General features: G+C 38.4%; 1 protein-coding gene across 4 annotated transcripts; it reads right to left on the bottom strand.

Annotated features, from left to right (window-relative positions):
* Window positions 1–797: 797 nt before the first annotated feature.
* On the bottom strand, window positions 798–21,776 carry AP4E1 (adaptor related protein complex 4 subunit epsilon 1). Of its 4 annotated transcripts, XM_056499964.1 has the most exons (22): window positions 21,581–21,763; window positions 21,181–21,252; window positions 20,201–20,324; window positions 18,124–18,197; window positions 16,647–16,768; window positions 15,715–15,874; window positions 15,071–15,237; window positions 14,417–14,490; window positions 12,220–12,342; window positions 12,019–12,128; window positions 11,633–11,772; window positions 10,297–10,409; window positions 10,030–10,148; window positions 9,078–9,380; window positions 8,409–8,523; window positions 7,923–8,058; window positions 7,080–7,335; window positions 5,826–6,389; window positions 4,272–4,456; window positions 3,419–3,576; window positions 2,801–2,990; window positions 798–2,117 (listed from the first exon to the last, which is right to left on the bottom strand). In XM_056499964.1, the coding sequence occupies exons 1-21, from the start codon at window positions 21,740–21,742 to the stop codon at window positions 2,830–2,832; spliced, it is 3,438 nt and encodes a 1,145-aa protein (XP_056355939.1). In that variant the 5' UTR covers window positions 21,743–21,763; the 3' UTR covers window positions 798–2,117; window positions 2,801–2,829. The 4 variants fall into 4 exon arrangements, with proteins under 4 accessions (XP_056355939.1, XP_056355938.1, XP_056355940.1 ...); XM_056499963.1 differs by having other exon boundaries at window positions 798–2,990; window positions 21,581–21,776; XM_056499965.1 differs by having other exon boundaries at window positions 798–2,990; window positions 21,181–21,248; window positions 21,581–21,661.
* Between the last annotated feature and the right edge of the window lie 441 nt (window positions 21,777–22,217).

Raw genomic sequence — 22,217 nt, 5'->3', positions numbered from 1 at the left:
TCTGGCTGCCTCTGGAGCCAACTCCTCCATGCAAACTGGTTATGTGCTCTCTTCCTTCTAGCCTGAATCTTTGCACCTTATTTCCCTTCCTGGAAAATAGGTTCATCCTTCAAGGTCGACCAAGTCACAAAGAAAAGCAATTATAACACTATGGAAGATGAGGATACTCACAACAGCATTTTCAGTACAGAACTAGATGGAACAATATTCCTTTGTAGAGTTACCTCTGCAGCTCTGAGACAGCTGGATGCTGGATCAGGATCAGGATTGCCAGCACTGAAACACTGAGGTTCTCCAGGGCCTGAGCTCCCCACCTCAGCCAAGACTTGTGTTACACAGCCACAGCTTTGCTACACCAAACAGCCTGGTGGTTCAGCTCAGGGCTGCAGCCCTGAGCTGCAACCTTCAATTCTGCCAATGGCACACTTCCCGAGCTCCCAACTCCACAGCAATGGCTTATGTTTGCACAGAACTTAAATGTATGCTATTCCTGTCATCTGTGAATAATGAGTGTTACTGAAATCTCCTGTGATGCCTAAAACCAAAATCACACTGGCAATATTCCAAAGAAAAGGACTGGCACATAATGCTGCTTAAAAAGTGTAGTCCTTCGCTATTTTGATACCTCCAACTGAGGAACAGGGCATTTAAATTATTAACAGATTCAAGACTTCTGCAATGTTACACCCTCCATCATTGTTCAGATGCAAACAGAAACAATTAAAATAGAAACTAGTTCTTAATATGCAGAAACACTGCTACATGTGATGGAAAAGAACATTTAACAAGTATCAAACTAATTTTTTAAATAAAACTGAATTTTATTAAACTGCAAGAAACGTAAATATGGTGATAGATTCAGAACAGTATTTGTTGGGCAATCCAAAAATAAAGACTGACACAGGTTAAATTCCCTGCAAACTCCAAATACCATAATGCAATTAGAATCAGAATACTGACACCTTAACATACACTATTCATACAGTGAAAAAGGTTACAGACAGCATTACATTAACAGAAGGCATTGTTGTCTTTGCAGTTCTTTAAACACCAGGACATTGAACATCTCCTTGCTGAAATGGTTTAAATGCATAGGCCACAAACAGATATTTGCATTAAGAGTTCCTATGATTACAGAAGTCCAATTGCATAACACAAGTCTGATTTATCAGCAGAGAAATCATCTGCTGGAAATTATTCCACTATAAATCAGTTTTCATTTATATAAACTGTCTTGAAGTGCCAAGTAAACATTAAAGTATGCAGAACATTAAATATATTTACAGGTTCAGTGCACTTTAAATTCCTCAGTAAGAGGGTACTGAAACAACAATAAAAAAGGAACTTTGCTTGGATGATCATACTTGTGATAACACAAGTTGCTTGACTTAAAAAATTGCTACCAGCACATTAACATTCTTACAACAATTTCATGAACATTTACCAAAACATCAACAAAGTAAAAGAATACTTTATTTTCCTTTACAACCAGTGCTTATGTGAGAAACAGTAATGCTGAAATATAGGAGTTTCCTTGTTACTATTAAACACACAAAGGAGAGAATTCCACCACAGAATCCCTTTACACTACATCTGAACTGTGTGTACAATCTTGGATGCTTAAACAGAAAACATGACCAGCTATAAATAATACTAACCAGTACTACTTTTCATTTAGCATCTAAATAAATTAAGATTGCTGGATTTTCAAGATTCTGAGGTTACTTCAGGAAGAGGAGACAATCTGCTCAGACACATATTCCACATTTGCTGCTGATTTAATCCCTCATGCCTTGCTGCAGTTCCCAGCCATGCACACACAACATAGCCACATCTCTGCAAGTCAGACATTTGATGAGTCATACTGAGGCTATAAATAATTAAAAGTAAAAAAAAAAAAAAAAAAAAGGAAGCTTTCCCCTTGTGAATTTTCATGCACAGGGATTTTGGCCAGATTAAATTCACACAGTGGACTGGAAAGCAATGAACATGTTCACTACCCAAGAATCAAGGCATCAACATGTTCACAGCCAAGTGCCCCAGCTCAGTCATCTGACTTGATCCACATGGAACTTCATCTTAGCCAGGCACAAATACTCAGAGACTGCCACAGACCCCTATGGAAGGGAATGAGACTGAAATTAGAGGCAGGAAGAACTGCAGACAGGAACTAACCTGAAGGGCTTTAGATAATTCCCCAGGAGGTACTTCCAAACAATTTAACATGCCTGGCTCCTATCAAAAACCTATTTAGATGTTATCTCTTCCATGGTAAATACCAAAGATCATGGGAAGTGTTTTGATCCCTAGAGTCTTTTAACTGTTTTAAAACCATGCACTTGTTGCTACATAAGTTATTCTATATAACCACCAATATGGGTCTTGTTGCCAGCAGTGCTTAAAAACAGCTCTAGAAAAATTATCAAAATAAAATTAGATAACTGATCAAGTCTGACCTCATAATGGAAATATGTTTTCTTCAAAATCATATTTAAGTATTCTTGCCATGAAGAATAAGTGTTGGCATCTATAAAAGCTGTGTAATAAAAATAAATACTTTCAGTCATTTACAACAAAATTAATATACATTTCACTTACACAGGTAACAATACTTTTATGTACTGTACAGTCCTGAGCATGTTTTTGCAGATATAATTTAGGTCACCATTTTTCCCCCCACAAGTCCACTTGGACATTGCCAGCTGGAAGAAAACTTTCAATACTTGAAGAAGCAGTATCTTAGTTTAGCTTTGGTAATTATCTGTGCAAGTGCATAAATGTTTGATTTGCTTTCACACACCAAATAGATGAAGGCAGGCACTAATGTTCTCAGGATTCCTCCATCACCTTCTGACACTGATAGAGCAAACCATCTGGAAGAGCAGCACAAGGGGACCTGAACCACAGGGCCAGCATCCCTGAGTGAGTACGGCAGTGCAGCAGGCAGGGCACAGAGGGAAGGAGCTGGCAGGCCAGGATTCCCTCATTACCTGCCAGACCACAGGAAAAAACAAAGTAACAATTAGCAAGTAACAACTGCTGTAGCAGACTTCACAGAAAATGCATCTTTCACACTCCATGTCTGCTGTTTTCTCCTACTCTTACCTTTAACTCATGGAACACATAACTACAAATCATGTCAAAATCCCAGCTTCATATTTGTCATACAGCTTCATTCCCTTTTTGTCCTACCCAAAACTCTTCACAGTGCAAGTTTTCTCCCTTGTAAAATTCACTGTTTGCTGAACATTTGTACCTTTACATCACCTTCCCACAGACCCCTGAGTGAGGCAAACAAAGTCCATGGGACACCAGTCCCCTGTTTACCATGCTCCCAAACATTCCCTGCCTTCACCTGTTAGATACTGTCTTCCATGCACTTGTTTTCCTGTGAGCAGCCCTACAGTATTTCACTTACCTATAATGTCAACTCTGTGGAGTTTCAGCTTCTGTTCCAGTGTATCCAGGGCTGCTGAAAAGGAATCTTGGCAAGATGACATTTTTATATTCTGTTTCACATCATTGGAAAGGGACAACCATAGCTTCCCAAAGTCTTCTGTAGTCATTTCCATTGGCCTAAAAGGAAGTTCACCACATTTCTCAGCCAAATAATTTATATAAATCAGGACATCTTTGGTCTCAAAAAAAACCCTATATACAGAAGCAACTGGACAACAGAACACACAGTAAGTAAATACACACTAGTCTAATCAAACTTTTCCTCTTTCCAGATTAACATTTTAAAAATGTTTCCATTCCTTGCTTTAAATTTCTGAATTTTAAAAAAATAATTTTCAAATTTCATTTTAAAAGAAAAGTCTGTTGGACAAAGGACAATTGCTTCTTCCTACTCCTAAAATAAATGCAGTGTTCAAAAATGAAAAGAGTGAGCTTTCTTCTCCCTCTGCAAAAGTTGTCAGCCTTTTCATACAATGTTCTGGGTCTTTGTACTCAAACCACTTGTTTCCTCTTGACATGTTTACATTATGCCATATTTTAAAGCATCATGTCCTTCTGTTCTCTGCTCTGTTAGCCTCCTAAAAAACAGTTACTGTCAAGATTCTCCCTGCATTTGTACTTCTTGCTGGAACTTTACCCCTGTTTTGCAAGTATAAAAAAACCTCTTATTATCTTTACCAGCCATCTCAGATTTGAATTAGCTGCTCAAGGTGAAGCCTTATATTTCACAGTCAATACCCAAATTATCCTGCTCTTGTCTAATACTAAGCTGAATACAAATGCTTTTAAAAACTGCAGCTTCTTTTATTTACCTGATGAAGTCCATCAATGATAGTGTTACTGAAAATTCAAGGCGAGTTTCCATCTCTGACTGGTAACCAACAGAGCCAGAAAGATTTGCCTGTGTACAGACTTTGTTCATCCTCATGCCCTTCTGGCAATGCTCCACACTTTGAGCTTCAATTACAGGAAACTGGGAGGTGGCACTCTCCAAAATCTATATAATGTCATAGAAGGAATAAAGAATGTAAGTCTTGCTGTCAAGTTGTGCAAGTGATTAAGATACAGCTATAAAACTCTGTAAGTGCCTTTTATCTGTTGATTTTTCTTGGAGTATTTGACAAGTGAACAGAGCTACCATTTCTCAGCCCTCATGAAGGATAAATCAATCATTAACACCTACAAACATTCTATGAGATGCATAGCACCAGTGAAATTACATCTCTCACAACTGGCTACTCCCAGCTCCAAAGAACTGCACCAAGCACCTGAATTCTGTAGCTCAGTCCCAACATAAACTAATATACAAGCAAGCAGCATCACAACATACCTCAAGCTATATGCTAAAATCAAGAGGTTGAGAAAATATCCCAAATAAAAAGGAGGATTTCTAGATTACTCAGCAGTCCCTGGCTCTCCAAACAAACTGGTAACAGAAATTTTATCCTTGGTGGTGGGCTGGGTGGGAATTTAAGTGAATTACAAGAGAAATCTAGACAGGAGATGCTCACTCTCTATCAATGCTGAGACAGGCTTGATTCAAATCAGAAATTGAAAGGAAATGGACTCCATAACCAATAAGCAGCTTCTTAATTAAGTCAATTCTAAAAGAAACAATCTGCTTAACTCTTTTCATTTGGTTATCACTTGCTGAGTTGTTTAATAATTCTGTGCTTCTTTTAGCAAAATCTGCAGATAGTCATACCAATTTACAATTCCTAACTATCTTTCCAAATATGTAAATGAAGTTTTAATTATGACTATAACATGTTTTTACCAATAATATTTAAATCCCTAATGTAGCCAATGTAAAAAAAAATAAACTGACCAACTCCTCTGCACCCTCAACTAAAAGCATGAGAGTGAACCATGACTGATGTCTTTGAAAAAAAGAAAACAAACTGAAAGAATCTTACACAAATTTGGTGTCAGGAAAGCACCATGTTTGCCTATCAGGTAAATACAAATGAATACACAAGCACAATAGTCACACCCAGACAAAAGAAAGCTACACAGTGAGGTGAACCACACCACTCCAGGGAGGACCAGTGAGGTTAGCATTTGGTTTAGTCTTTGCATTCAGAATGAAAAAAATCACACATATTTGTTACATAAAAGCAAACAAAATCAAGGTGAATTGAAAAAGTGAGAAGCTAACTTTCATAGCCAATGACAATAAATTTATAGTGAGATTTCTGTCACCTCCTTTTAAAAATACGTGTAACAGCTGTACCACAGGATTTAAGGAAATACTTTGGAAAAAGGCATGGCTGCCTCATTAAACCAAACACTGCACAGTTAAATTGCAAGCAAAAAGCAGGAAGTTCCAAGTGAATTGAAAATACAATGGAAACAAAGCTCCTTACCTGAAAGTGTTCTGTTTCTTCAAACACTAAGTTCACAGCACAAAGTGCAGAAGTGGTTTTATTTGAAACAAAAACAATGAGCAACAGAGAGTCATGTGTCCACACCTTACATAAATGCAGAGCTAAGGCATCACTCTGACAAAGTCCCACTACTTCAGAGTGAGGAAGCTCTTCAAGTTCTTCTGGTAAGGAAGGGACTAATGGTGTTTCACTGGCACTTGGAGAAGGCTGAAAAATTTCAATATTACTATCAGCAAACAAAGATGATTGTGACAGCCTGTTAGCTGAAAGTCTGTCATCCAGCATAGATTTTCTGAGGGACTGAGGTGTTTCAAATGCTAAATTGTCTTCTACATTATCTGAAGAACAAGGGGAAGCTTTTCTTAACCTTGTGTGCGTACTTCCCTCAGAGTCTTCCATATTAATAGGTACTGTGTCAAGTAAGGGACCAAAATCTGAAGCAGCACTGTTTTGCAAATCTGATGCCTCCTCACTCAACTGCTGAGTTTCATTTATCTTTGATTTCCTTTTGAACTTTTGAGTAGCTGTGTCTGCTTTGCCCATCTGAAAAGAGAAAAAAAAAAAGGTGAAAAAGTCCCTAGCAACCAGCTGTGTTACTCTTAATACCTTGCAACAGTGAGGAAGGACCAAGGAATCAAAACAGATGACAAATACAAATAGATTCCAAACATTCAGGGATCCAAGGGTTTGCTGTAGCTTTTACAGAGTACTAAATTAGACTAAAATGCAAGAATGACTCTAGCTTGTCTTAAACTAAAAACTCTTATTACAGAGAAGCAAGGGTAGTTTCTGGTTAACCAGTGCTAAGATTTGAGCTGGCTAGTATGATGCCAGTCTTAAAAATATTACCTAATAGTGAATTATTTTATGCTCCACATACTACCAAACATAAATTAAAAATGATCTTGACATAGGGTCAAATTCTAGCCTTACACTCAAATGAATGGTGACAGCTCTGCAAGGCTGGGTCAAGGAACAGTTTTTCAGGAAAACTGACACTAAAACTTGGAGCACAACATGTAAACAGAGGAAAGTTCTGGTTACCAAATCAGATCTGCCTCAGAGGTTGCTTTATCAAGCTGTTCCAGGTTTCAATAAAATATCACACTGCAAAAGCAATTCTCAATTGTGGTCTTATCACTAATTTCATCTCCATTTGCATACAAGTATCTGTAATTTTAAATAAGACCACATGTAAACTTTAAACTGTCAAGTCTCAAAAGAATCACTTACCAGGCTGACACCAGCACTTGATCCCAGCCCAACGAACAAAGTTGATGCTAACTGCTGCTTCTCTTTGTCTTCCTCAGACAGGCTGGCACCTTGATCAGGCTGCAGTGCAGGAGGCTCCCCCACCTGCCCTGCTAATAGGCTGCCACAAGGCACTGCTTGTGGCTCATTTCCTTTCCCTGCTTTGTTTTCTTTCTTTGGAAGGTAACCTTCTTTTCCCCACAGCTTCCGTACTCCCTCAAGTTTCAGAGTATTTGTCCTAAAAATGCAAACAAAACAAAGCAGGATCAGCCATATGAACATGTTCATAAAAACATGCCAATACTCAAACACCATTCACTACTTTGATACTTTGATAGGCAAGAGTGAGCAGTAAAATATAAAGATTCTAGAAAGTTTTCCTGCATACCAGTTTAGCAGAGTATAAATGAACTTATTAATTTCTATGAAACTGTGGATATAGAATTTCACTAAAAATGAAAGGATGTGGATATACATTAAAAATAAAAGGAACATCTTACACTGCAAAACTTAGCCTCACTTTTATCTTTAGAAAGACAGCAGAAAAAATAGTTAACAATGCAGTCATTAGGCAATCCTGCCCCAGTTTTACTGCATTAACTATCACCTAAATTGCAGTCTGTGAAGAAAGTGGCAGAGTCTGACCACATCAGCTGTTTTCCTAGTTATTACACACATGCCCCCACCTGATCTTCTTCCTACATGATAGAGGTTTCCAAGTTCAATTGCATTCTTTCTGGTTCCAGGCAAGGAAGCAACAAAGATCCATGATACTGACAAGAAGAGAAGCTTAATGTACTTCACTTTAAACACAAATTAACTCACTCTTTGTGACCTGTCTCAGCACTATTCCCAGATGTATCAGAGCCAAAAGATAAACCAGTGGGGGACTGTCTGCCAGTGACACCAGAGGAGGACACACTTGAAGCAAAAGACAATCCATAAGGTTCAAAATTCAGAGCTGCAAGACAGTTTTAAAATTGCAAGGAGGCATTAAAAAAGCAAGAATGAAATCTATTTGCTGAAAATAGATATATATCCCTGTACTGGTGGACTTTTCACGGCTTTCACTTCAATAATCCTCATAAATTTCAAATTCTATAGTCCAGAAAGGATTACAGTAAGACTCTCCTGCAGATCAACAGTCTATATACATCAGCTAGACAGAGGTAGAACTAAAAATTATTGCAGACAAGAGCTGCAATAAGATACTATTATTTTAAGATGATAAATTAACTGTACACTTTAATTGTTAATACTTATTAGATATTAAATATTAACCAGTATTGAATAAATGCAGTAAGCTGTCACCTTTTTCCTGAGAAAGTTTCTCCTCTTGTCTCTGGTGATGAGGCTTATATGGTGCTGCACCATGACCAAGTCCCTCAGCCACAAACCCATCCAGAAAAGATAAGGAAGCATCTACCTACATAGAATTAAAAGGAATGAAAAGGCAATGAAAATATTTGCTCTATGTGAGCCTGATGTTACCACAAGAATATTGTGTCTTATCAGCAAATCAAGAACATCATGTCACATCTCCCATATCTAGCTAAGATGCTATATGGACAGAATCTTTTCCATCATTTACTGTGGAAATTTCATGGTCAAAATCAGTAGTTTTAAATAGGAGGTAAACCCTTTGTATTCAAAAGCAGTACTGTATCACTAAAGCAGGTCTGCCTCATCTTTGAAAAAACAAAGGACAACTAAAAATAAACCAGTGTATGAAATGATAATTTTGCTACAAGTTACTCCAGCTTACTTAACTAAAACACCATGGCTCTTTATCTTTCAGTACAGAACACTATGATTCATCCCATATGCCTGAAAAAGTGTTTCTGAAAACTCACTTTAAGCAGACTTGCACCCAGTGAGAACTGCAAATACCATTCATTTTGAAAACACCTTTTCACCAACATATTCATCCCCCTGAACTACAAAGAGGATCATGAAAAACACAGGTGGCATGTGTCTTACCACCAGGTCAGTGCAACTAGCATCAAATGGAAGCAAGCTTTTCATCAGTGCTTTGTCTTCACACAGATGCTTCAGTTCAAAGGCATATTGCCTCAGGCATGTATCCAGAGAGCTGCTGAGTTCTTGGATCAGTTCATCCACTGTTTTGGAGCAGGAGGTGTGTGATGCTATCTTGGTGACTGCAGCCATTATCCATGCTTTAGTTTCAGAAGTGACAAAAGTCTTCTTCAGCAGACTGTGCAGCTTTGTCAAAATAACTTCTGGATCAACATCTGTAACAAGACTGAAATATTCTCCCAACACCTATTCACAAAGAACAGACAAAATATGCATTCAGAGCAGTGCTTTCAGTTTTGAAAATAGAACATAGTACTAAATAAGAAAAAAATCAACCTCACATTCAAGAAACCATTATTTAAACATGTTCTGAGTTATTTCTTTACCACGTTGTGTTTTATCTGTCAAAGGGTTGAGGTGATCTTTGTGCCTACTTCAGACTCCAACTTTTGGCTTTTTAAAAATCAAATAATTGTCTTGAAAAGAAAGCTAAATATAACAAGGCCCTGACAAAACACCATTTCCTCAAACTGCAGCTGAAGCCTCCCCAGGTATCAAGTAATACCAGCACAGCACTTGGCCAGTCATTTGCAGGGCTACAAGAGCATTTCACAACCACATCTGGCTAATTTGGATGAAGACAGAAAGGCTCTCAGTATGCAGATTCAGATGACTGCAAAGCCATTCCAACAGTCCCCTGCCTTAAAGCGAGCAAGTCAGCTTTTTCCACAAACCACAAATTAATAGCTCTCAGTCACCAAAGAGGTCACTAAAATGGATATCAGCATGTTAGCTTGGCTTCAAGGAAAAATAACTAAAAATTAAAGTTTAATAAATATTTAGGAAAAGCATTATAACCTTTGACAGCTTCCTCAAATCTGTGTGTCTACCTTACCCAACTCATAACTTGAAGGAATTTCTGTGGATACAGTTTATCTTCCTCCTCAAGTAATGCTAAATAAGACTGTACTGCATACATCCGCAGCTGAAGATCTTCTTCTCCATCATCAAATCCTAGACAGAAAACAGCAGTTTCTCTGAAACACAAATAACATATCCTACCAAATATTTCAAAGTACATTTTAAGAAAAGAAAAAAAAAAAAAAAACAACCCAGATTATTAAGGAACATGTCTAATTCTTCAGAGCATGCAGGGAGTTACCTTCAGCCAAGAGCCTCAGAAAGTTGTTTGGGATATCAGAATGCACAACATCACCTCCAACTGAGAACACAGCATTCATTGTCTGGATGAACCACTCATTGTTAGGGGCATACGTGTCCAGATGTTAAGGAATGAAATGCTAAGGCATAACTTTGTCTTTCTTATTTAGTGTATTTCCTAAAGAATGTCCCTCATCATCTCCCCAGTAAGTTGGGGATCTGATGGGCAAATACCAGCTCCATCTAACTAAAGAGGAAATATTCCTGTATCTTTTAGAAAGTGTTTCCTGTAAATGTCATGAAAACTGGTGGTCAGTCAGAGAAGTCTTGGGTTACTTCTCTGTTGAAGAGGTTGAGTTTATGCAGGCCTCACACACTAGAAGCAAGTATGTTCACATTTGTCCTACTCTGTTTTAAACTACACTTGTCCTGTGCTAGGCTTCCATAGCCTAGTCTTTTGTTTACCCAGCATCACTTGATCATGATATAAAACCACTTCTTTTCAGCAGTGTTTTGCTGTTGATTTACAATTTTACAAAAACAGTTTGAAGCACTCCACAGAAATCCTCACTGCTTTTTAAAAATATATTTAACTTTTGATCAGCCTTTGCTAATTTTGAAAGTTGGCTTTTGCCTTCTCTCAGACATGTCCAGAAAACACACAGTTAATGAATGGGAATTTTTAACAGTACAGAAATTTCAGTGTTATTGAATTCTGCAAGACTGCAGGACAATAGAGCTTTTTTTAGTGCACTACTCCATGCCAAGCACTGCACAAAAAAGGATAAGGCAGCTCTCTGTTATCAAGAGATTACAACTCAAATTATCAATAAAACCACACACACAAATCAGGCAGTAGTAGGTCTAACAGTAATGCCCATCATAAGCCAAACCCCTAATCATTACTTTTACAGCATTTAAAAAAAAATATTTTATTTCCATCAAAGTGTGCTGTTCTTAGAACTCTTCATTGGTGTATGCATTTTATCAGGGAAGATCAATCCCACAATTACAAAACTGCACTTCAAGTAGCACTGAGACATCTCTCTATGCAGTGGTATAAGGATTCAAAGTCTGAATTTAAAACACAAGGTTTTAATGCGAAACTCCAAAGCTGAAATTTGTGTGCAATTAGTTTCTCTCAGTGAGATACAAGAAACACTATAGTAATTTTTGTATGTACTTTCTTTTGCATACTTCCTTTGCATTTGAAAGGATGGAAAGCACAGCTCTAATACTTCCTACTTCATAAGATCATGAAAGATGCTCTCTGACTTCAAAGTTTCAGAAAAAATAAAAGGATATTTCTCAGCTAGTTCAGAAAAATAAAAGGATATTTCTCAGCTAGTTCTGCTATTTTGCCAACTAAGTTGATGATAGCATATTCGTCTTTACTTTCTTTTAAGTAGTCAAGCATCTTCTGGACTATGACAATTACATTCTGCCCATTTGTAATCCTATAGAGAAGCTCTAAAGTCTGAAAGAGAAAGCACAAAAAAATTAATTGGTTCTGATGACTTAAAAAAAGGAAGCAGGCAAACAGCAGCTTTAGTACACCAAATTGAGCAGCTATTTTTAAATACACTGCTTATCTACAGGGCTTGTCACAATAATACAGTTTGTAACTGCTCTCTCACAATTATGAAAACATACAGTTTACACTACTCATTTTACAAAACCTTAACAATTAACTTAATTTTTTGACATTTAGAAATTGACTGACCTCCCTTTTAATAATGGGATCTGGATGGTCCAGACATTCAATTATTGTCATCTGGTGCTGAAGTGCCAGATTTGGATCCTGCTGGATAACATATGTCAGAGCCTTCAAACCTGGAATGTAAGTGACATGTAAGTGACATGTAAGGCAATGCTACCACTATGGCCAAATCAAAGACAGCATAATGAAATCAGGCATCCTTACCTAGGTATTTCAAATTAATTTTGGGTGACAAAACAAATTTTCCAATGCACTTGGCAGCCTTTTCAAGTAATTCAGACTTGGGATAAATGGTATAAATTGTTTGGACACATTCAAACAAGATGGCTGCAGGAGGAGAAGACACATAATTAACGTGTATTGAATGTTTCAGTAACCCAAAACTTTTTAACAAACAAATGATCTCAGTGTTCCTCAAGGACTGGCAGTGCTGTCCCACTCCCACTGAATCTAACCAGAGAGCACCATCTGACAGAAGGAAAAGCAGGTAAAAGTATCTCCTTTAGGACATACATGTTTTAATCAGCCCCTGCCATTGTGCATGTAACTTCTGCCCTTAAAGTTCTTCCAACCTTGAAGTCTCCTACAGCTGCTCAAGACAGTCTTTAGAAAGCCAATAAGCAACTATAAAGGATTTGAGACAAATTATTTTTGACAACTCATATAATTTCTTAGCTACTACCAACAGTCATTAAAAATCTTTCCAAGAACATTCTTGGGGAAAAGAAAAAGAAAAATCAGAACACAAAACCAGAATAAAAAAACCCAACAGCTTTGTACAGTTGTTTGAGAAAAATCTAGAAGTAAACTGAACTATACACAAAAAAGTAATTACTCCTTTATGGCAACAATTTGGGCAAAGATTCAGACCAAAGTTAGTCTCTCAAGTTAATGAAGACTTAAAATAATGATGTAATTTTCAGTTGTTCTTGTAATTCAGTCACTAACTGAACTGTCCAATGGACAACCCCCTCTCTTCCTTAGCCATTACAAACTAAATCTGAGAAAGACTAGCACACAACAAAACTGCCTGCAAGAAAAATGCCATAACCAATGACTTTTTATAAGAAAGAGCAATCACACAGAATTACATTTTTCTTTTGTCTGGGATTATTAACTATAGTTTTATAAAATGCTTGCCATAGGGGAACAAAAACTATATATCTAAATTCTATGTCCTTGTACAAATCATAAAACTGGCCTCTTTGTCCCTTTAAGTGCTCAAAACAAATTTAATGTTTAACTCTTGGCAAGTGCAAATAGCCTGTATTAAAAGTCAACACAGCCCCCAATAACTTGTATGTTCTTGTCTAAAAGAACAGAAGCAATCAGCTGAATACTCTAAACATCTGACAGATGCTTCCTCATTTATTATTTACTAAAAGAGAATACTTTCCCAAAGTTCCCCTTTTAATGAAAATGAAGCTGACACAATGCTTTACAACATATGTATGATGTAGGTGTTAGACATCTACAGCTGTGAGCCATGTTCCTCTTTTGTTTTACCACTCTATGGTGTTTTAAGAAAGTCTCAATTTTCTTTCCATTCCATTAGATCAGGGACTTTGGCACATCTGCAGGGCCTTATATACAATAAAAAAATTAGGGTAGTAGGCTTTTCAGTAGTGAAACAGCTCTTAAGGTAGGGTTCTAGAGCATGAGAACTGGGATTTTGGGGAGATATTAAGACCTGGGGAGAAGACACAAAAAAAATTGCTCAACCTTTTAGTAGGAAAAAAGTTAACAATGCAACTATTCCTTTAGCTTTGTAGTAGCAACAAAACCAGCTTCCTCTACTGAGAAGATAATGAACTTCTACCAAAATGAACCTTCTGCAATGTTTTAGAAATTTTCAACTGAGACATATACCAAAGATATCCTTTCATAGGCAGCACTATCACTGAACTCTGGGGGTGAAATGTTTATTAATTGTGCCCAGAGGAGAAGCCCTACACAGCTCCAAAGAACTGGCACTGTCCTTGCACACCATTGCTTTTCTCAGGGCAGTGAAGAGAAGATCAAAGCATTCTAACACACAGAGATGTATCAGAAGAATTTTCTTTCATTGCTTATTTCAACTTAAGCAATGTCCAATAAAAGCTTTCATGAAGCTGCTGACTTTCTGTATTTAAGAGCAGGGTCAATGCAAACACAGGATAAAGGCCTCTGAGCCAAACAAATTTCGTGTATATAGATGTGTTTTACTTCAATGATAAAAAAATATGCTGCACAGCAATGTATCACTTGTGCTACTATTTACTAGTTGGACACTTAGGAGTACAACTAATATTAAGACTATAATTAGATTTTTCAAAAGTACTGTGTAAGTATTTTAGCACAAGCAACTACTAATTTTCTATCTTTTCAAATATTGATAGTTACATAAAATAACCTTACCCACCATATGTAATATTATGATTAATCTCTGCTCTTCTTAAAGATTCATCTAGAACACCATACATCAATTCACTTGTCCTGTTTTAGAAAATATTTACAATTAATTACAGCACTAACAAGCATGCAGTCTTATTTTGTCAAACAGTTTAAAGCTATTATAGAAACCTATAACAGATTATTCATATCCACAAATTTGCTTTAACACAGCAGAGCTCTATAACATGATCCTAAATGGCATTTAACAGGATGCTTGAAGCTTTCAAAAGAAACATTTACCATATTATAAGAATAAAACCACTTCCCTTGCTGCTTGCATAAATAAAAAGGTCAATAGGAAAACATCACAGACAGCCAGGTCCTCACAAAATGATAGCACTTCTCTAAAACAGTTTTACTCCAGATTTTCAGTGTTATTTGGTAACATTGCAATAAAGTCCCAGTAAAATTACATTTTAATCATATTGCACAACAATCAATCATTTAGACAATCCAAAAGCTAAGAAACTACTTTTGCAGAAATTAATCTTCTCACTGTCTTGGTCAAAAATAAATGTCCAAGACTTTCAACACTGAAAGTCTCTTACAGTCTATGAGGTGCAGGCTGCTCCTATACTCTTTGTACCTCCAGATTATTAAATAGAGAGAAAAATCCGGTTACCTTGGATCATCTTTTCCCAACAGTCCAAAAATTCTCAAAAGCTGAATTTGTAACCATGGTGCTGGCACACTGTGGTAGTTGAAGTCAGCAGAGAGCTTTCCTCCCACCACCTGCTTCAAGATGGTTACAAAACTCCCAGTCAAGTCCTTGTATCCAGATGAGTTTTCCTACATAAAGAAAATTAAATACAATTCAAATATTTTAATACAGCAACTCAAAAGTAAAAATAATCCACAACTTGAATAAGATCAAAATACCTAGACTGATGGCATCTCTTTACATCAGACTTCTGCTCTCTACCCTCAGCAGCCATAAGCTCTTCACTTTAAGCCTATGCTCTTTTCTCACACATTTGGAAAGGGAGCAGGTCTAACATATTTACAAGGAAACTTCCCTTTAACCCACTATAGGACTTAGATCCTCCAGCTAAGGACCCAGCAATGCTGAGCATTCAGACACTGCAACAAATGGATCTGTCCAGCTAAATGGAGAACTGGCAGGAAAACAAAGTTAATTCTTGTGGTCACATGTTAACTACTACAAGTGAGTTTCTTCTGCAAAACCTTTAAATACACAGGGTGCTCTACAAAAGAGAAAACAAAAATATCTCCCAAATTCGGTTGTGCTTCTAATTCTTTGCCTACCTTAATCATTTGCAGATAAATATGCAAAGAAGCAGCCATGACTCCAGCATCCCTGTCACACAAAGCCTTCCGGAACTTATCATGGATGTGCTGAACTTGATTAGGAGCAATGAGATAGAATTTATATAAAGCTTGAACAGCTTTCCTTCGGATAATTTCCCTGAAATGAGATTTACACTTAACAAAACAAGTGTACTTTAAGTACTTGACTTTACAAAAAACTTGCTAGACCCCAGAACACTGTGATTCGTAGAGATGGGAACCCGTGTTTTATATATTGGTAACAAATGACTTTACAAATACCACCTAAGTGAGGAAGACAAAGCCAGCTTTAAAGCCTCGTAGGGATGGATGTCAGATTGATCATTTAAAACAATGTCCCAAATAAAATGAAATAGGCCATGACTCATCTGCTGTGGTCATATATGCAGCTCCAAAAAATACATGTCTAGAAGTTACTGCAATAATTCATTCTGCAATTCCCTTTCTAATCAACAATTACAGCATTTTCCTCTATTTATGGAATATAGTAAACTACAATTTAAACAAATTAAGGGTATCCACAGACACACCTTTATTAGTTTGTCTAAAGAGCTTTATGAAAAAAGTATCAGTGAAGTTCAAGGATCTGGATCTGCTTCCCCACCTACTCTACAAACACTTCTTCATGCGTATTAGTTAAAAGGACTCCAGCAAATGAATTCAATTCCTTTTACCTATTCACACTGGCTATGAAAAAAAACTGCTATCAGTCAAGCTGCAAATAAATGAGAGGAGAATCCAAGAAAAAACATAAGGAGAGGATTAATTTTCTAAAGGTGATGATCAGAAAAGACCAACTGAGAGAAGAAACACCAGTTTACTAAAACTACCTACAAAATTAAGTTAATCAGCTGTACAAGGCCATTTGAAATTCTGTAATGAATACATACTTAGAATGCTGAAGCTTGTCTTCTATTAGGGGCAGAACAGCTGGAATCATCTCCCGTGGAAAGATCTGGCTGACAACAGTTAGTGCCATGCACACCTCTACTAGATTAGTGCTCTGCAAGTCCTGTTACATAAAACACAAGAAATTTTTCTTAGACTTTTGAATTCTGCACAGACATCCCCCAAATCTTTCACAAGAAGGCTGGACCTATCCCCCTAGAGAACCCACCCATAGTCAGCGCCCTGCTCATGTTTGAGAGGAGTCAGTTCTCACTGAGCTCATCAGGCTCTTCTCTTCCACAGAAAGAAGGAACAGGCAGGTCCTCATACTTGTCTTACAGAACTACATTCTTATTTTAGATGTGTGCAACATTGACATGTAGAGCTACAATCAATTTTTGTTTACTGTAATTATTGTAAAAATATGTTAAGTCCTATCTGGATCAGAGAGATGAGTCACTTCCCACAGAATTCAATAGTACTCTCTTTACTGTTTTTGATCTAGCCAAAAGAATTTTAAAAAATGAGGAAGCTCAATGATACTGCCAATTACCTAATTCCTAAGAAGTAAATACAGATTACAAGAAACATCCTACAAAACTAAAAATCTCAGTCTGCCCTACATACAATTTTAGTAGGTATAGCTCACTGTAACCTTAAAAAAACAAACAAAAAAAAAGATGAAGTTATGAAGACTAAAATTATTTTTCAAAACAAATTAAATGTGTGAGATTTCCTGCTGATATAACTTGCTTTCTTCATCTCTGCCAGATAAGTTTCAGCTCGTATTCTGGTTTAGTTCTCTGTGAGTTTCATGTCATATTTTTTAAATATTATAAAACAGTTTTCAATCACAGCAACAAAAAGAGCATCACTTTCAATCTATAATTTCTGGGACTTTGGCCTACTGCAGTATAAAAGTAAACATTACACAGGAAAAGTTATAATAAGTCCTAATTGCTCCATGTAAGAGACAGCAGCAATAGATTTTCAGTGGCACCCCAAAAATGTATTTCCATTTTCTGTCAGTCATCAGATGAGCTCAGAGAAGGCAACAGACAGTTGCTATCAGCTAAAAGCCAAAGCTATTGCAATATGCATGCATGACTCCTCCTGGAATCCAGAATGTACACAATTGGTACATTTATAAAGTAAAGTTTATGGCATATCTCCTCTGAAAAAACTTTAAAACATGGCTTCAAGAGCACAAATATCAAGATCAAATTAAAAGGCACAGAAAGCCATTTCAGATTGTCTTCCCTAATCAAAGAAACAGCAACTTTAAGAAAGGAATGTACTTAGATGTTACATGACAAATGGAAGAAGTGGTGCAAGTTTTCACCCCACAGCCACCCCAGCAATTCCAGCCAAAGCTCTCTGTTCAACCAGGTCTTCTACACTGGCTCATCTCCTGGCAAATGGAAACAGCCTTGCCTGTGCCTGTAAGATTCTCTTTTCTTTTTTACAAAAACACTATACCTTCACAACTGTGTTCACAAGTAGAAGTAGCAGTTCATGGTTTTCATGTAGAAATAGAGAAACTGCCAAGTATCCTATAAAAGAAAGCAGCCTTCATTACTATTTTCAAGCAATTAAGCAACTTTATGACAGAAACTTTAAGAATGCCTGTAACAAATGATGAGTTAACTCAAGGAGTTACAAAAACCCAACAAAAAACCTCTGCTGGATAACAGTTGCTTGTGTTTTAAATAACAAGATCTTTTTCCAGGCAAAACAGTTACATTTAAGTTGCAGTAAAGCTCAACAAATAACAGCTAAGAATTCATAAGCTGTAAGAAATAACAGACATCACAATGCTTTTACAGAACAGTCAAGAGCACCATAGTATTATAAATGACTTCCTGGAAAACTAATGTCTTCTTGGCACAGGGAAAAATCTATTACTTTTAGACTCCACAACACAAATGCACTTTCTTACATGTTGCTTTAATTTTTTTCAAATAATAAAACTACTCTTCATAAAAATTTTATATTCAACTAGGAATATACAAAAGTAAATCCACCATCTTATGCCAAGAACTCCTTTGTTATTTCTTAAAAAATGAGAAGACCATTCCAGAACCCAGGAAAAAAAACTTGCCAGAAACCTTTTTTTCTCCAAGGCCCCTCTCTGATTTCAAACTAAGGGACTTAAATAAGGGGTAGGGAAAGTATGCTACAAATTACAGCAAGAACTGTATTTCAGAGACAGATTTTAGAGAATTCTTGGTTTATACAGGGCTTGGGGATCAAAATTAACAACTTGAAAATAAATCACTGTATTGTCTGGACTATCAGATTGATTTATCTGCTTATGATCATGGCCATGATCAGCTCAGCACACACACACAGGGACAGTTCACTCTCCTGAATCGAGGCTCACACTGGGTAAACAAGTCACTCTTCCTGACCAGCTCTCTTGACAACATCCTTTTATCAGATCAAAGCCTAAGGGCACTTTGTGTCCAGAGAACTTGCAGCAACCTACATTTAAAACCAAAATAAAAAAGTGCTGCTTCACCAAACCTTTCTCAAAAAGAGCACTAGTAAGGAAAGGTCTCAATCTGATTAATAACAAGACAGACTGGCTCTTGACACTTACAGAAGTCAAAGTTTTCTTCAAAACAGTTTATCACCTGCCTTCCCAGGTTTAGTGAAGACAAAATTTCATAATCCCTACCACAGCATCTGTACACTGGCTTTCATTACTCAGGGAAAGGCAACTTTAATTCATCACTTGTAATGGATTCTCTCAGAAACTCCAACACTTGAGTGGATGATCCAGATGAAATTCGAACAAAGGATATCAAACAAGCATATCCCACAAGACATTGCCTTCCTTCTGTGCATGCAGACATGGCATTGCTTGGAGTTAAACCATTTTCACTGCAAACAAGAAGAAATGCCTTCACTAGGCAGTTGAATCAACAACTGCAAAGAAATTCTCTGGATGAGACAGGCTGACAGATACTTCAAACTACATCTATTGGAAATAAATTAATAGGCCCACTGGCAGGAAAGGAAACCAATCCTGTGAAATTTCAAAGAAATCTGAACTAGCCTTCAAGATTTCTTTGGGAACTTCTGCCTCTATGCTGTAAGGGCCTCCTTATTTGCCTCATTCCCTACAATTCTTTCTAAAATAAAGAAAAAAAATCCTACAAGCACCAAAATAGAAAAAAGAACCATCTTTGTCTAATCCCACACTAGTACTTGGAAAAGAAACCAGATCCTGACAAAAATTAATTTTCTGCCTGATGCTTTTAACAAATATTTTCTTAAATGATTTGTTTACTGGTGTCGTACTTCAAAACAATGAAAGAACTGATGATTCAAAATAAATTCATTTCCTCTGCCTTCTGTGCTGCAAGCACACACAGAGCACCTCACAAGCTAAGGATTTAGATAATTTCAAAAAGTGACAGACCGTGAAACAAGACCAAGAAAACAGAGGACCATTTTAAGAAGGTTGTATTTGACATGAATTATAAATCCTGAAAAATTTTAGAACTGGGAGTTTGAGAACATTATAAAGGCTACAGTTCCATGCACATACCAACTCTCTTCTCCAGAAGATTCCCTTGCTGGGCAAGTTTGATTGCATGGATGTATCCAAAGGAAGACTCGTAGCCCAGCATTTCACAGTAGATGAGTCTCACCATGCATTCTTTCATCAGTCTCTGAAATATCAGAAACAAATGATTGAAAATTATAAGTCTGACATGCTTTATGCTCTTCTTCACTGCTCTACCAAAACAGAGAAGTTTATCTCATAGAAACACATCTATCCACACGTTTTCTAAAGTCTCATACTTGTTATCTTTTCTTTGCCATTAACTTCTTCTGCAAAGCAGTATTAAATTTTTGCTAAAAAAAGGCAGAACTCTCCCTATTCTACCCCTAAAAAAGTTCTAATTTTGATTAGAATGCATGTGATCTACAGTAGATTAACTATGACAACATAAAAAATATTATCTGAAGCATTACAATGATCACACAAATCATTTGTTAACACAAATTATTTTGTACCAGTTACTACCCTGACTTAGGATGGTTTTCTCACTACACGAGAGATAAAATTCTTTCTCTCTTCATAGATCCTCATTCATGGGACTGACATATGTATTAACTAAGTCAAACCAGAATACATCATCTCCTGAAACTCAGATAGGACAATAGTGTATACAACACAGCACAGTTTCTTACAGAGCACAAACTAATTGTAAGAACAATGTCAGCCTCCAAAGAGCATTATTTGATGGAAGCAGTTCATCATCCAGCTTTGCTGTTTGCATTATTTCAGAAACTATAAAATGACTAGGGTCATATTGGTTCAGTTTATTCACATCAAACAGAATCACAGTGCTCTCACTATTTAACCATGCTGCAAAACCATATGTATTGCTACTTTTTAATGCTGATGACTGAATATTTATAATGCAGATAAGCTACACATCCACCTGTCATAAAGAGTGAGAACACTGCTCACACCTTCGGTGTGCTGCTCCACAGCCTGCAGCCACTAACAGAACTTACAAGTGTAGTGGTGGGGGCTGAAACTGTTGCTTTCAAACTGGTTAGTTCCTGCTGGATTAATTTTTCTTCTTCCTAGAAGAATTAAACTTGTTTTTAGCCTCGCACAGAGTTCACAGGCAGAACGAGAAAGAAGCGTCAGAGGAGACACGGTAGCTCAGGGTGCCCCACGCCCTCCCCAAGGCACTGTGTGCCTCAGTGCGGGGCCGCTCGCCCAGCACAGCCCGTGCCCCAGAGCGGCAGAACGCGGCCACCCACAAACACGGAGAGGTTACCGGAGGGTTCACCGTGGGCTCCCGAGCTCAGCCCGACCCAGCCCCGCGGCCGAGGGGAGACGCCGCGCCCGGGGCCCCCAGCCCAGCCCCGCGGCCGAGGAAGAGCAGCGCGGCCCCGCAGCCCGTACGTGCTTGGAGGTGAGCGCCGTGATGCTCCGGATGAGGCTGCCGAGCCGGGAGGAGGCCGATACCCTGCCGGGGCCGCCGGCGCCACCCGGGCCAGCGCCCGGGTCGTGCTGCCCCAGCAGCCCGGGCAGGGCGCTCAGCGTCCGCTCCACCACGTCGCTCATACCGGACCCACCGCCCCCGGAAGAGACGGGTCCGGGCGGCCCCTTCCGGGGCGGGACGGGAGGTGGTGCCGGCCGTGAGGAGCGGCAGGGCCGGGCGAGGCGGAGCCGCTCCCCCGGGCGCGCCCGCTGCTCCGGCTGGGCCGGGAGGTGGAGCTGGAGCTCCGCGCTCGGAGCGGGGCAGCCCCTGCGGGTGAGGCGGGCTCGGTGTTATTGCCGCCTGCACTGCCCACAGGGAGCCGGGCTGCTCTGCGGCTGAGGGGAGCACGGAGCCATTGCTCCCCACACTGCCCTGAGGGAGCGGAGCTGTCCCTGCAGGTGGGGCGGGCTCGGAGCCATTGCTCCCCACACTGCCCTGAGGGAGCGCGGCCTGAACCTGTTGTCAGCACCAAGAAACAAAGCCATTTCTGGGGATGTCGAAAAAGCAAATCACAGAATCGGTTCGGTTCAGACCTCAGAGACCAGTGAGTCCGCCAAA

This window comes from Oenanthe melanoleuca, chromosome 10, assembly GCF_029582105.1.
Source record: "Oenanthe melanoleuca isolate GR-GAL-2019-014 chromosome 10, OMel1.0, whole genome shotgun sequence".
Lineage (NCBI taxonomy): Eukaryota > Metazoa > Chordata > Aves > Passeriformes > Muscicapidae > Oenanthe > Oenanthe melanoleuca.
The sequence above is the reverse complement of the archived record's forward strand: the minus strand, read 5'-3'. Positions and strand labels throughout refer to the sequence as shown.

Bases quoted from the DNA above. Each gene is read 5' to 3' on its own strand.
- AP4E1 (XM_056499963.1), bottom strand. From the start codon at position 21,742: ATGAGCGACGTGGTGGAGCGGACGCTGAGCGCCCTGCCCGGGCTGCTG. The intron at 8,059-8,408 runs GTGACAGCTTAC...ACTGTCTTGCAG, and splicing joins GAAACTTTCTCAGGAAAAAG to CTCTGAATTTTGAACCTTAT. The intron at 6,390-7,079 runs GTAAGTGATTCT...TTCTCTTTTCAG, and splicing joins CAAGTGCTGGTGTCAGCCTG to ATGGGCAAAGCAGACACAGC.